This window comes from Amblyomma mixtum, chromosome 2 (genome assembly GCF_055824585.1).
Source record: "Amblyomma mixtum isolate Tamu chromosome 2, ASM5582458v1, whole genome shotgun sequence".
Taxonomy (NCBI): Eukaryota; Metazoa; Arthropoda; class Arachnida; order Ixodida; family Ixodidae; genus Amblyomma; species Amblyomma mixtum.
Genome location: NC_143013.1, coordinates 21,377,930 through 21,390,322, shown reverse-complemented (window position 1 = coordinate 21,390,322; position 12,393 = coordinate 21,377,930). Strand labels below are relative to the sequence as shown.

General features: G+C 49.5%; 1 protein-coding gene across 9 annotated transcripts in view; it reads left to right on the top strand.

The window, feature by feature from the left end:
- Nucleotides 1–12,393, top strand: part of Dys (Dystrophin) — a 447,573-nt gene that overhangs the window by 313,084 nt on the left and 122,096 nt on the right. For all 9 annotated transcript variants that reach the window (XM_089570782.1, XM_089570779.1, XM_089570783.1 and 6 more), the window contains one exon: nucleotides 5,435–5,655. In XM_089570782.1, coding sequence (XP_089426908.1) covers nucleotides 5,435–5,655 — 221 coding nt within the window. The remainder of the gene's footprint in view (nucleotides 1–5,434; nucleotides 5,656–12,393) is intronic.

The window sequence follows — 12,393 nt, the reverse complement described above, 5'->3', positions numbered from 1 at the left end:
GAAAGAATTGGTTGTTATTTTTGCGCTGAGGTGGAAAATTTCTTGCGGTTATTCTGGTCCAAAAGAAAGCTATTCAGGAAAAATTAAAAAAAAAACTTGCTTTTGGCTTGTTCTTGTCGAGCAGTCGGTGACTGGATGCTCACTGTGTGGTCGTTTTCATTTGGAGCTACCTGTAGCTGCGATTGATCGATCTATCGATCAATCAATTAATCAATCAATCAATCAATCAATCAATCAATCATTTGTATGTGTTGAAAAGGTAATCAATCAATCATTCTTTGAACATCAATCAATCAGTCTATCGCACTTTTTTTCTGTTTTGTGTTCGTACTTTGTGTTTCGTGATGACCCTTTTCGCTTCAGCTCCTTCCCATGTTGATTACGTAACTTGTAGCGAACCGTGGCAGACACGCCTGATGTCGATGTGTAGAGAAAGCCGAATGAAGGTAAAGGCGAGGCGACTCCCTGGTGCACAAGATCGCTGCCGTGGCTGCTCGCGCCCGGATTGGCTGTCCTTTGCGTTGCCCTCCGTTTGGCTTTTTCCCAAATTTAGTTGTGAATGCGGGCAGCTTTTCGTCAGCGAGCCCGCTGAGGTAATCATGCGTTTATCCAAGAAACGCGTCCTGGGCATAATAGGAATGACTAACGAGCAAAAAACCTGACAAAGTCTCACAGGTTAACTGGTCTGCTCTTACGCAAATAACTTAAGAGATAGCTCAGCACTCTCAGGCTGTTTTTTTTTTTTTTTTGTGAGAAAGGAAAGGAAAGGAAGAGGGGGTATAAACATTGCTTAGGTGTCTCAAGCGAAAATCAAAACTAGGAGGAAAGGTCCCTGCGCTTCACAGCACCACGGGACTAATCGAGCCAGCCGGAGAGAGTAAGGGAACATTTATCTTTCGAATCGGATACTTGGAGACCTCTGCCCTCGCTTCTCTGGCGGCAAATCAAATTACCGCCGACAACAAAGCCGGTCTCGCCGTGCTGGCGGGTGAGTGACCCGGAAGGGAAGCGCGCCGAACGTCAGGAGATAACCGAGTTTGTACTTGAGCCGATTTTAGCGCATTCCAGTTAAATTCTGGCGCGGTGAAAGATCGCCATGGAGAGAGGGAACAGCGGCGATTCAAAGAAGAAAAGTAAAAAAAAAAGGATAACAACGAAGAAATATAATCCAGCGCACGCACTCACAGCCGGTGTTCACCTCGAGACTTCCCCCTTCCTTTATCGAGCGGTTGCACTTTGTATCACTCTCTCTGCGTGTCTCGTCGGGTGTCTTTGCCCTAGCTCTTAAGGTCATCCGATCGGCGTGCTCTTGAGGACAGGCGCCGTCGGCACTCTGTCTTCCTCCCCGTATAGATTAGCATAGGGGCTCTTCCTCCTGCTGCTGGGAGTCGCTACCACCTCGACCGGCACTGGCTGGCTGGGCAGATTCCTCGGACGACGTCCAGGAATTTTTTCTATATATTTTTTCCTTCCTCTTATACCCCTTCTTGCCCTTCTTACCCGAGATGCTGGAGGGGACAAGGCGTAGCGTTCCATCCCTGCCCCCGACCGAGTAATTAGGGGCATAATTAAAGGATTTAATCTCGCCGCTTGTCGTCTTTGTGTCGTCATTATTACCGGACGCGCATTCCGGTCGGAAGTAACTTAGTTTTTTCTTTGTTTTTGCTTTACATTCGCCGTTGGATGCGAAGTGAGGAGGGCCAGAAGTGCGCGCCACGTTGTCGGCCGCTTGCCTTTTGAGCACCAGCTCTTTTCCTGCCGGCTTCAGTGACTCGAGGAGTAAGGACGTGCGGTGCCGCTGGGCACGAGGTAGCTAGTTGGAATCCCCGTTCACTGGTGCCGCATTTTTGTGGTTCGGTGTTCGAAAAGCGCCGGTTCACTGAGATTTCCAGGAATAAAACTGCTATTAACTACTGTTGAGATATTTCATTATGTTGTAATTTTTACCGCTAATTGTCGCTGGTTCGAGACAATCCACGTCCAGAGTTTAGGCCTCTTATCGCGGTGAAACCCAGCGATATTATTTTTACCGCTAATTGTCGCTGGTTCGAGACAATCCACGTCCAGAGTTTGGTCCTCTAATCGCGGTGGAACCGAGCGATAGCGGCGACGTTTCGTCGATTGAGCGAATGACAATAAGCGGGGGAAAAAAACAGAAGCGGAATGGAATCGGATTGAAACAGAAATTGTTAAATCATACCGACGCATAGCCTTCGCCACTGCGACGTGCCTTTCAAGCCAGTTCTGGCTTAAACGAGTAAAAGTGCACCTGGTTCTAGGTCCGCGCCCATCACTGTTTCAGGATCGGGTCGCCTTGCTTCACAAGGGCCATTTTTTGCAGCGATCAGCGTTCAGTATCTATGTTTGTGTGCAAGTGAAAGCTTTCAGAACTAGAAGGAATCAAATTGAAGGTCGGTGCGGCGTCATTGAGGTCAAACGATGTCGTGAAGTGTGTATCTGGTCTTAATGCGATATCATTTAGGCTGTCGTTTCACGCACAAAAAAAACTTGCGGGCTTCTCCGTAACGAAGTTCTCTGGCTGGTCAATGCCATTGTAATGTCATCAGGGTCCCGTGACCCTAATTGGCTAATGAGAGATCACCGGGAAATTTTGTACTTCCCCCACGAAATTACCTGATTGGCTGAGGTAGGTCACGTGGCCTTGTGAAGTCATCGCATCTTGCGCATCGGATTGTGAGGAAACTGCCCGCCGTCGCCATGAGCCTTACGGGAGCGCGGGAAGAGCGACCTGGGTCTACAATTGAGAGGGGAGGGTGTTCACGCCATTTACACCGCGTGACCACCAATGGACCAATCATCATCAGCCTGACTACTCCCACTGCAGGACAAAGGCCTCTCCCATGTCTCTCCAATTAATCCCGTCTTGCGCCAGTTATGGCCACCCTATCCCCGCAAACTTTCACAATCTCATCCGGCGACCTAACTTTCTGCCGCCCCCTGCTACGCTTCCCCTCCCTTGGAATCCAGTCTATTACCTTTAAGGACCATCGGTTATCTTGAATAGGGCGCCGCCAAAGTTTAAAATTTGACGACTCCCCAAATTTTGGAAATATGCCCAGCCCCCAAAATTACTTAGGACCCTCAAAATTTTGGAAGTAGCCCTAAGACCGCACAAAATGAATTAAGGCGGATTAGTTGGTCAGATTAGTGTAATCCCATATGAGAATCCAATGTAAAGCGTGGCGTCGATCTGTTGTCCTGACATAGCGTTTAATCCCATTAATGCGTTGTTAATTCCCTTGCACCTTCCAGCCCCTGTAACACTCTACTAGCCAGGGCAAGGGGATTAACCGTGCATTAACGGAATTAACATAGACGCCATGACAGTTAGTCTACGCCACTGGCTGCACGACCTCCTTTAAAGAGCAGTTGCCGCTGCATTCGTGTATTGTATCCCACAACTGGGCGGGTTCGGATTAGCGGTCCTATTCAGCCATAGAGCTTGTCGGCGTCGATATCATCCCTCTGCACTTGCAGGATTAGTTGGCTTGCGGCCTATTTTTATTTTTTTTGCGAGTTTTCGCTCTCGCTTTCTTTCAGTGCGTATACCGGCCCGTAACCGCATTTGTCTCACGAAAGTCCTTGCAGCAACGGATTTACCAGTCCAGTGCTTCTGATGCCGCCATGATAGGCCGGAGTCTGCTGTCCTACGGAAGCGGCGTTAATATAATCTCGCCCTCGCTCTCGGAGCTCGACCAATCCGCGCGCTCGAGCCGTAACTCCAGCGCCGCTGACCCGGAAACGATTGGCTTAAACTCTGATGACGCGAGGATGAGGTTTGTTCGTACTCGCGGTCTTTCCCTCTCTCGCTCACTCCGTCCTTCGTTAACAAGGCGCACGGGCAATAAGCTGGTCCGGTTCGCGAGTGAAGCGAGGTATAAGGACCTCCTCGCTGTGCAGCGGAGGCTGCATTTGCGTTCGTGGCCTAATCAGCGAGCCGAAAGCGCTGGACGACCGCCGCGTCACTACTGCGCCTTCCACGAAGTGACCGTTCCTTGCATAATCGTCGTCTTGGAGAAACCAGGACGGCGGATCGATTTCTCGGAAGCTGTCGACCTCGTTGGTCCGAATCGCGCGCGCTTCTTTTCCAACGCGTCCGAGAGTACTGCGGAACGTGTGTCGGCATATAGGCTGCGACACTGCACGGAACTCTGGCGGCGACACGGATAGTGTACATTAGCGGAGCCCGCCACACTTGCTGTCTGTCTCGGTTCGTGCGTATGTTTGCGATGGACTTACGAGATCGCTCGCATGCGCGCGGTAATCCGGCGCGCCCTCTTGCGCCGCGCTCGAGTGGCAGTGGCTCTTGGTCGTCGTTGTCGTCTAAGCTGAGCTCGGCCGCCGAAAGTCTTAATGAACCCTCGATCCGCTAGCCGGCCGGGGTCAAGAAGCCCGGGACGATGTCCGGCCGGCTCTAAACTCGCCTTCTTCCGAGAGGGTGCCGCTGTGGGGCGCTCGTTGTTGCCTCGGGGCTGTTCTCCGTGCGGGATACGAGATCTGCGCTAAGAGGGGGCAAACACGTGGCGCCGCTCGGATACTGCGAGAAGGGCTCGCAACATCATTACCATCGTCCACTTCGACAGCTGTGCCAAGGCCGTTGCTAGAACGATGCGTCTCGCAGCTTCTTTCTAGGCCACCGTGTTCTTGTTGGTCTGGTTCATCCCGTGCTCAGTCCCATGGTCCGGCGATTTTCGCCCTTTTATTGCTTTTGCTTGTTTCTCGTTTTGTGTGTGTGTGTGTGTACGCGTGTGCGTGCGTGCGTGTGCGTGTGTGTTATGGACGTCATTTTCGCCCGGTTTCCTTGCGTTTTTCGTCGTGTAGCGAGTGTCGTCGCTTGGTGTCTATTTTCTGCTTTCTCCCTTCGTATACCGTTTCTCTTCCCTGTCTTTTTCTGAAGCAAGCAGTCCTGTCTGTTCGTGAGGGAAGTTTCGAGACTGTTTCATTTGCTTTGTGCCTTTTCTCCATGTCACCAAATCAAATCGATACCAGGTGCATTATTCAACTCACTACTTATTTCGTGAACAGATGTCATTCACACTGTCGCTTTCTCTCTCTCTCTTTCTCTCTCTCTCTCTCTCTCTCTCTCTATATATATATATATATATAATATATATATATATATATATATATATTAATTCTTTTTTCAGAGTACCGCTCCAGGCTCCTTTCCGCCGCCATCGGAGCTGCTCTAAGCATTTTCCACGTGTTTTGTGGGATCCCAAGGGCATTTTTTTATATAGAAAGTGCAGTAATTATGGGCTCGTTGTCGAATTTTATGTGTATACTTCTTCAGGAACGAGATAAACCGCTTGTACATGTACTTACGCTGAATGCAGGTTTATATATATATTTTTTTGTTTCCGCCAGTCTTTCGATTGTTCCTGACGCGAGTGCCTCTCTCTCGTGTGCGCAGTGGCCAACCTTCGCGAGGAGTGGGACCGAAGCGAATCGGTGGCTCTCCAGCGACGCCGCCAGCTCGAAGGGATCGCCTCGGACGCCGGCCGCAGCCTGGACGACCGGCGGCGCGAACTCGAGGCATGGCTGAGCCGCATGGAGGCTCGTCTGGACCGCCAGGCCGCCGCGGGACCCCCCCACTCCCTCGAGGCACTCGAGGCGCAGATCCGCGAGCAGAGGGTGAGCCCAATTACAGGAGGGAGAGGGGACAGATCACGTGTGCTACACACCCCTCAGCTGTTTAGTTGGCTGCAGGACCGCCACTTTCTGGTTTCACGCACCGCTTGAGAGTTTGTAAACTGGGACGTCAAACGCAGGTAGATGACCGCCAGTATGCGATCTCTTATTTATACACCTGTTCCGGTTAACTTGCTCCTAGCTTTAAAAAAAATAAAAAAATAGACAACGAGCTTTACTAAGGCTCGACTAGCACAGGGTTGTAGATACTAGTCTTAACAGGCCAGCATACTTCCTTTCCAAATGTGCCTGGTTTGATAATTAAGAAAGATAAATTTGCCAACTTTTATTGTTCGTCTTAGAGCAAAGTTTTCGATGCATAAGATCGTCTTGAGAAATGCCCATTGAAGATATTTTCTTCGAAGTAACTTAGCGTGGTTCCTTTTCTGAAGCTTAAAATGATTGCCGCTACGTTTAAAAATTGTCAGGTAACTGTGCGCTCGCGCGTAACTGTTTAACCCCCTCTCAAACGGAAGAGGAACGGATTCGGGTAAACAAAATCACAAGGAATAAGCTGGCCACCCGTCACAGCGATAGTTCTGCCAAGATTGTGAACACTTCGCCTTGTGAGAACCATGATGTTGCTCTAGGAGCGCGACAACGCCATCGCCGTTTTACGCTTCTGCATCTTTCTGCATTTCAATACCGTCACCGTCACAGCTGCTTGAGCCCAGCAATGGAGCCTGATGAAAGGAGAGGTAGGAAGCGTATCGCAGAAAGCGATCGCTCTGCGAGTTAAGCGCCACAGTAGGAGACTGCTCGCCCCTGCCGACAACGCGATTATTATGCGGCCGCTCACGAAGGTAACAAGGCCGCCATGGACCGCGACTGCCTGCTTAAGGCCTCGCAGTTGCTGGCGATCGCTTCGACGCGAGAAGAAACCTGCGAGAGGCGCTGAGCGCGCTACCGTGTTGGGAGAATAAAAGCGGTTGAAGGCGAAGCAACGATGTACTGTGCCCGTAACCATTTTATGCTTACACCTGCTCTCGGTTACGGGAGGGGCAATAATTTTTATATCATTGTATGTAACTGTAGTTAACAGTTGTCGAAGGTGTCGCATTACATGTAGCTGTATACGAAGCACGAGCGAGTTCTTCCGGGACACCCTGCGGCTTCGCGAGGCTGCTTTTCCGCACAGTGAGGCAGCTTGCAGTGAAGCGACATTGCCGTTTATTCTGAGCGGAGCACCCGGCTGGAAAATAAGTGCTCTAGGGTCACCAGTCGACAAGATGTTAGGCTGTGCCTGAGGTGGCAATATTCAGTCTTTGAAATCGCTCTGTATTTTAAGTTCTGATAAACGACGATAGGCAACGCGCAAAGCGAGTAGGCGCGACGAAGTATATAGCAATAATTAATCCTTCTGTGCATGCACCCAAATTCTTGTCGTGAATTATTTAAACGAAATAAAGGCTTCTGCGTGGTTCGGCCACGTATTTACAATGTGAAAACAGCTTCAGCAACATTCGCGTGGTCAGTTTTTCATTGCTTCTTCGTTCATTCATTGCTGTGTACGTTCACTCGTTAAAGAATAACCAACATGGAAGCCTCGTTGAAGCGCTTGGAGCTCATTCCTCGTACCGGCTTTATAGCCGTGCTCAATTATTGCATGTTTGATTCACATCCTCGTTGGCGTCCCCTCCATATTGATGCGGCCGGCCCTGTAGCGCGAGCCCTCCTGATTTCGTTTTGTGTGCGCGAACCTCCTCTGCCCGCCCCTCCTCCTCTCCAGACCTGTTCCCTCTCACCCTCTTCCGGCCTGCGGCTTTGTCAATGGCGGCGCTCGCCAGGATACCGCAGAACCCCGCTTTCGCGGTTTCCGCGCATAAAACATTCACTCGTTCCGCCCTCCCATGCGAACTCTCGTCTGTGTCGTCCGCGGTTCCGCTCAAACAGGCTATCGTGGCGTCTCTGGTCGCGACGTGTGCTGAAACTGTTTCGGTGCCTGGCTTTCGAGGGTTCAGCCCAGCCTGGACTTACAGTTTCATCTTAAAGCAGCGCGATACACAGGACGAGAGAAGGAAACAAGAGACGACACGAGCGCTCGTGTCGTCTCTTGTTTCTTTCTCTCGTCCTGTGTATCGCGCTGCTTTAAGATGAATTCGTTCCAACTTGCCCAGTTTTCTGTTCTAGGTAACTTACAGTTTCACGCAGTGTTGTCGTGCACGGTTCAGTTTTATGCGCACTGAACCGATGGGTGGGTGTGAAAGTATGAAGGCAATAATTACGACTGCGGTGCGTTTTCATATTTTGGCAACATAGGAATGTAGTAAATAACGATAAAATAGGTAGAGTGGCATGCGTACAGTTAACTCTGTTGCTTTTTACAGGGAGCAGAGGCCACGTTTCAGTCTTCGGAGTTTATAATAAATAGCATTTTCGTTTACTGTCCAGCGTTATCGGTGGTCTCGTATTCGGGCACTTGGCCGATGCGTCTGGGGAGACTTAATTCGACATTCGGCTGAAAAAGAGGCGTGTTGCCGACTCTTCTGACCTATAATAAGAGAAGCGTTTATTCTGCCATCGTTAGAGCGCACCAATCTATTTTTCTTGACGCAGTCCCAAGAAGTATCGTCCGACGCTCCACAAACTCCTCTGAGAAACGAACGTTTCGCAAATCCCCACCGCTTCAAAAGATCACAAAAGAATCTTAGCAAATAATTAGGTAACTGCAGCAAGTGAAGATCTCTGATTGCCCTTGGCAACAACCTGGAGTGCCAATTTCATTTTTGTAAGTAGCGGCAGTTTGTCTTTTTCCCTCCTCAATTCCTGCTCGGGTTGCTTGGAACGCACTTTTTGTGATGAGGACCCTTTATTGTTATAGTTTTTTTTTTTAGTTCACTTCGCCCTCTCTGGATCGGCTTTGAAAAGGCAAATTATGCTTCTCGGCCGATTTGTCCTTCGACGCGTAAGGGAAAGAGAGAGAGAAGCTTCATGTCGAAAAGTCGCGACGACGTCCTCCTCCTCCTCCTCCGTCCCGCTCGTCCCCCGCGAATTCGCAGCAGCAGCATCAGCAGCAGCCCACCTCCGGCCGTCTCTGGATGCGATGGCGAGCCGACGCGCGGACAATGAATTTCTCGGCGCTCGGACGACTCCGGGGGCTGGCTCGTTTGTAAAGCAAATACTCGGCGCCCCACGGGCTTGAACGTTCCGGAAAACTCGTTTACCAAGGAGCACGGACGACGGAGAGAAGGAGAGAGAGAGGGAGGGAGGGAAAGGAACGGGAATGAAAGCGCAGGGCCACGAAACGAGAAGAAGAGAGCAGTCAAACACGGGACACCGTCCCGGCGGACACCTAGATCGCGTAGATAAAGGAGAGCGAAATGAGATGTGCTCAGAGGCGACGAGGCGCGACCGGGGGTACGCTGGAGAGGACGAGGAACGAAAAAAAAATGTAACGGGACACGAAAAATGAGGTAGGATCGTTGCAGAAACAAGGAAAGGACGGCCAAGCCGAGCAGTGAACAAGACGCGCTGAGAGAAGAATCGTAGAAGAGAAGAATGGTTTTTCATTTTTTGTCTTCTTTTTCTCGTCCAAGTCGAGTCGTTTGTGTGTTCATTTCTTTCTTTCTTCCTTTCCTTTCTTTCTTTCTTTCTTTCTTTCTTTCTTTCTTTCTTTTTCTTTCTTTTTTTCTTTCTTTCTTTCTTTCTTTCTTTCTTTCTTTCTTTCTTTCTTTCTCTCTCAGGATCGTGGGAGGTAGGGAGACGGGCCCTTTTTCGCGGTGGCGTGGTCTCAAAACATATCTCTTGACAACGTGGCCCGGGCAGTTCGTCGTGCGGCAAGCTAACTTGCGTTGTCAGCTGCAGATGCCCCCGCGCATCAAATGCTCATGAGGTGGATGCTTCTGTCCTTTTTTTTTTTTTCCCCCGCTGAGCGTTTCCCTATCGTTCCCGTATAACCTGCTCGCAGGACCGTGTCCGCGGTTTCTGTATCTTTCGGGATCCACGTACACTTGTGGGTTCGCGTAGTCCGCACTCCTCGCCTCCTGTTATTCAGTAGGGAAATTCTGACCGCAGTTTTCGGTTATACTCGCCTGACCGCGCCTCTACCGTCTTTCCTCTTGTCACGCCGTCGCCGTTGTTGAGTCCGTGTCGTGACTGCGTTCATACTTGGTTCCGCTCCGCTGCGCATCCTCCCAACTCCTGCGGGGCAGCGGACAATCTTTCTCGCCAGGCACCCGGCGCTCGTCACGTCGGAAAAGGAGCAGGAGAGCGTGAAAATAAAAAACAGAATAAGGAACAAAGCGCGAGAGGACGGGAAATAAGGTAATTGTAGGAAAGGCTTTGAGATCACTACGGTGACCTGCATTGGACTAATGCCAAAGCAAAACGTCCACATACTATATCGATGTCCGTGGCTATTCTGACGTCCGTGTACTAGTATCGACGTCCATGGCTATTTCGAAGTCTAAGCGTATTTTTTCATGTTTTTTTTTTCGCGTTTAATTAACGAACTAATTTAACCGCATCAAAGAAATTTTCCCACGGCGACATTTTATCGTAGACTATCTATCAGGATCACACTTTCACACATTTATCTTTAGAGAAGGACGTAATCGGGCTGACGAAATTTGTGGACACTTTTTGCTAGCGCCACAGGGCCATATAATGCTTTCGCGTTAAAAAGTTTCCAGATCGCCCGTCTGGTCATGATGATCTGGTCGTGCCACGCACATCAGAGGTAAAAAAAAAAAAAATCAGACGCGGACCTCAGGGGCAGAAAAGTGTCGTCTATAGAGCTGCCAGTGAGTGTTCTACATCGATCTGCCGTAATATTGACGGCGTACGAGCACGCGTGTTGTTCACGTCACTGAGCGCAGTTTCACCGCACGTCTGCATTCCCATTCACTGATTATCCACGCTAACTGCCTGTACAGGTGATCGCAACGGTAAAAATGTCCTACCCGTCCACGCGCGCTACGTGCGCCATCTGGTGAAGGTTATTTAAGCAGTTCCTTTGCTCTTTATTCCTCGTTTGGGCAAGGCCTCCTCTAGGAAAGAGAACGCCCTTCTTTTCTTAGCTTTGTTTGTTGGCTTCCACGTTCCTCGCAAAATGGCGCCGATGTGGCTCTCCATACCGGTGTTCCTTTCATTGCGGCTGCTACGGTCACTGCCCAGAGTATGCATTATTGTTGCTCCTACCTTTCCGGTCGTCGTTTTTTTTTTTTCTTTTACATCCTAGAGGGACACTGAATAGAAATCGATGTTGGTATGTGTCGATGCGGTACCGCGTTCTAATCACTGAGAGACCACTGTCATCCAAAACGAAGCCTTTATATGCTAGAAAACGTGGCAAAAAAAAACAACAAACAACTAATACAGGTGGCGCCGTCACCGGCCTAGTTCGCAAGTAAACTGCATGCGTCGACACCAATTCTTTGGGCGCGGATCTCAGAGGCTGGGGTACAGCGCCATTCATTTCACGCGGTTGTCACGGAGTCCTTTTGGATATGGGCGTGACGGTTTGTATCAATATGTGGCAGGGCTTACAAATCCAACTTTCTCGGCGCTAAATGCGACTTCCGCTGCTGACAAACGTCAACGTTGCCTGGAAATAGCCAGAGAATCAATTCTTACTGACAGCAACAGTTTGGTGAAGATGTCTTTTTGGAAGGTTTCAGAGTACACTGACAGAGATAGAGTATACGAATGTCCCGGTTGACCAGCCGCTAATTCGTCGGCTCAGGTGCGCGCTGGCGGCTGGAGTTGTGCGAAAAGATATTTAAAGAAAGCGAGATAGTTGAAGGCGCGAAGTTCTTTAACTTGTTTTTCTGCGTACCGGCGTCTCCTCTATACTCGCGGAAAAGTTTTTTTTTTTTTTTTTGGGCAATACAGTAAAGGCTAGGCAGGAAAGGGAATTAGAATGTTGTTCATTCTTCAGCTTCATAGATTCCCCCTTTCACCCCTCTGCCTTCCTATAGCCCGAAGAATGAACAATCCACCACCACAGCGCGGGTACAGAAGGCCGTCTCCTTCCCTCTCCTGCCTAGCCTCCACTGCATTGCCAAAGAAAGTTGTGGGCGAGTATAGTACGACCGCCAGTCCGGAGCGAATTCAAAGCAGGTTGAAGTTTTAAGCCTGGAAGAGAAACTAAACGCCTCCTTCGGGGTGAGCGTTTAACATTTAACAAATTCATTTAAGTATAGCTTCTTCCTCCGAACCATCTCCGATTGGAACATGCTCCCAGAATCCCTTTTTCAAAATAGCAATTTTAGCAACGCATTGGAAGAACATTTCCTTGGTTAAGTTGTCTCATTTTCTATTTTTTAATGCTGTTGTTTTTATCTTCCCTTTTTTATCGCCGAATGATGCTGTGTTGTTTTTTCGTTTCTTTTTGTGTATTGTTAGGTTGTTTGCCCCTCCTGCCTGGGCCACATAGGCCTGCAGTATTTTGAAATAAATAAATAAATAAAAACGCAAGATTGTTTGCATGTGTAGGACAAGGTTGAGAGAGCTGCGAATGCAACCCAGGAGCAATCAGACATGGGTTAGTCTTTTAAGTTTTTTTTTTTTTTTTTTTGTCTGTACGGCGGTAAAATTTCGGACGTGGAGTGGTTCTCGGAACGGAGCGGACAATCTGTCTCGTCGGACGGCAGATGCTTGCGCCCCGCCGCTATCATTGCGTTCACTGGGCGCGATGATTAAGGTAGCGCCACTTTCTTCGTCCCTTCCTCTGGCCTCCGG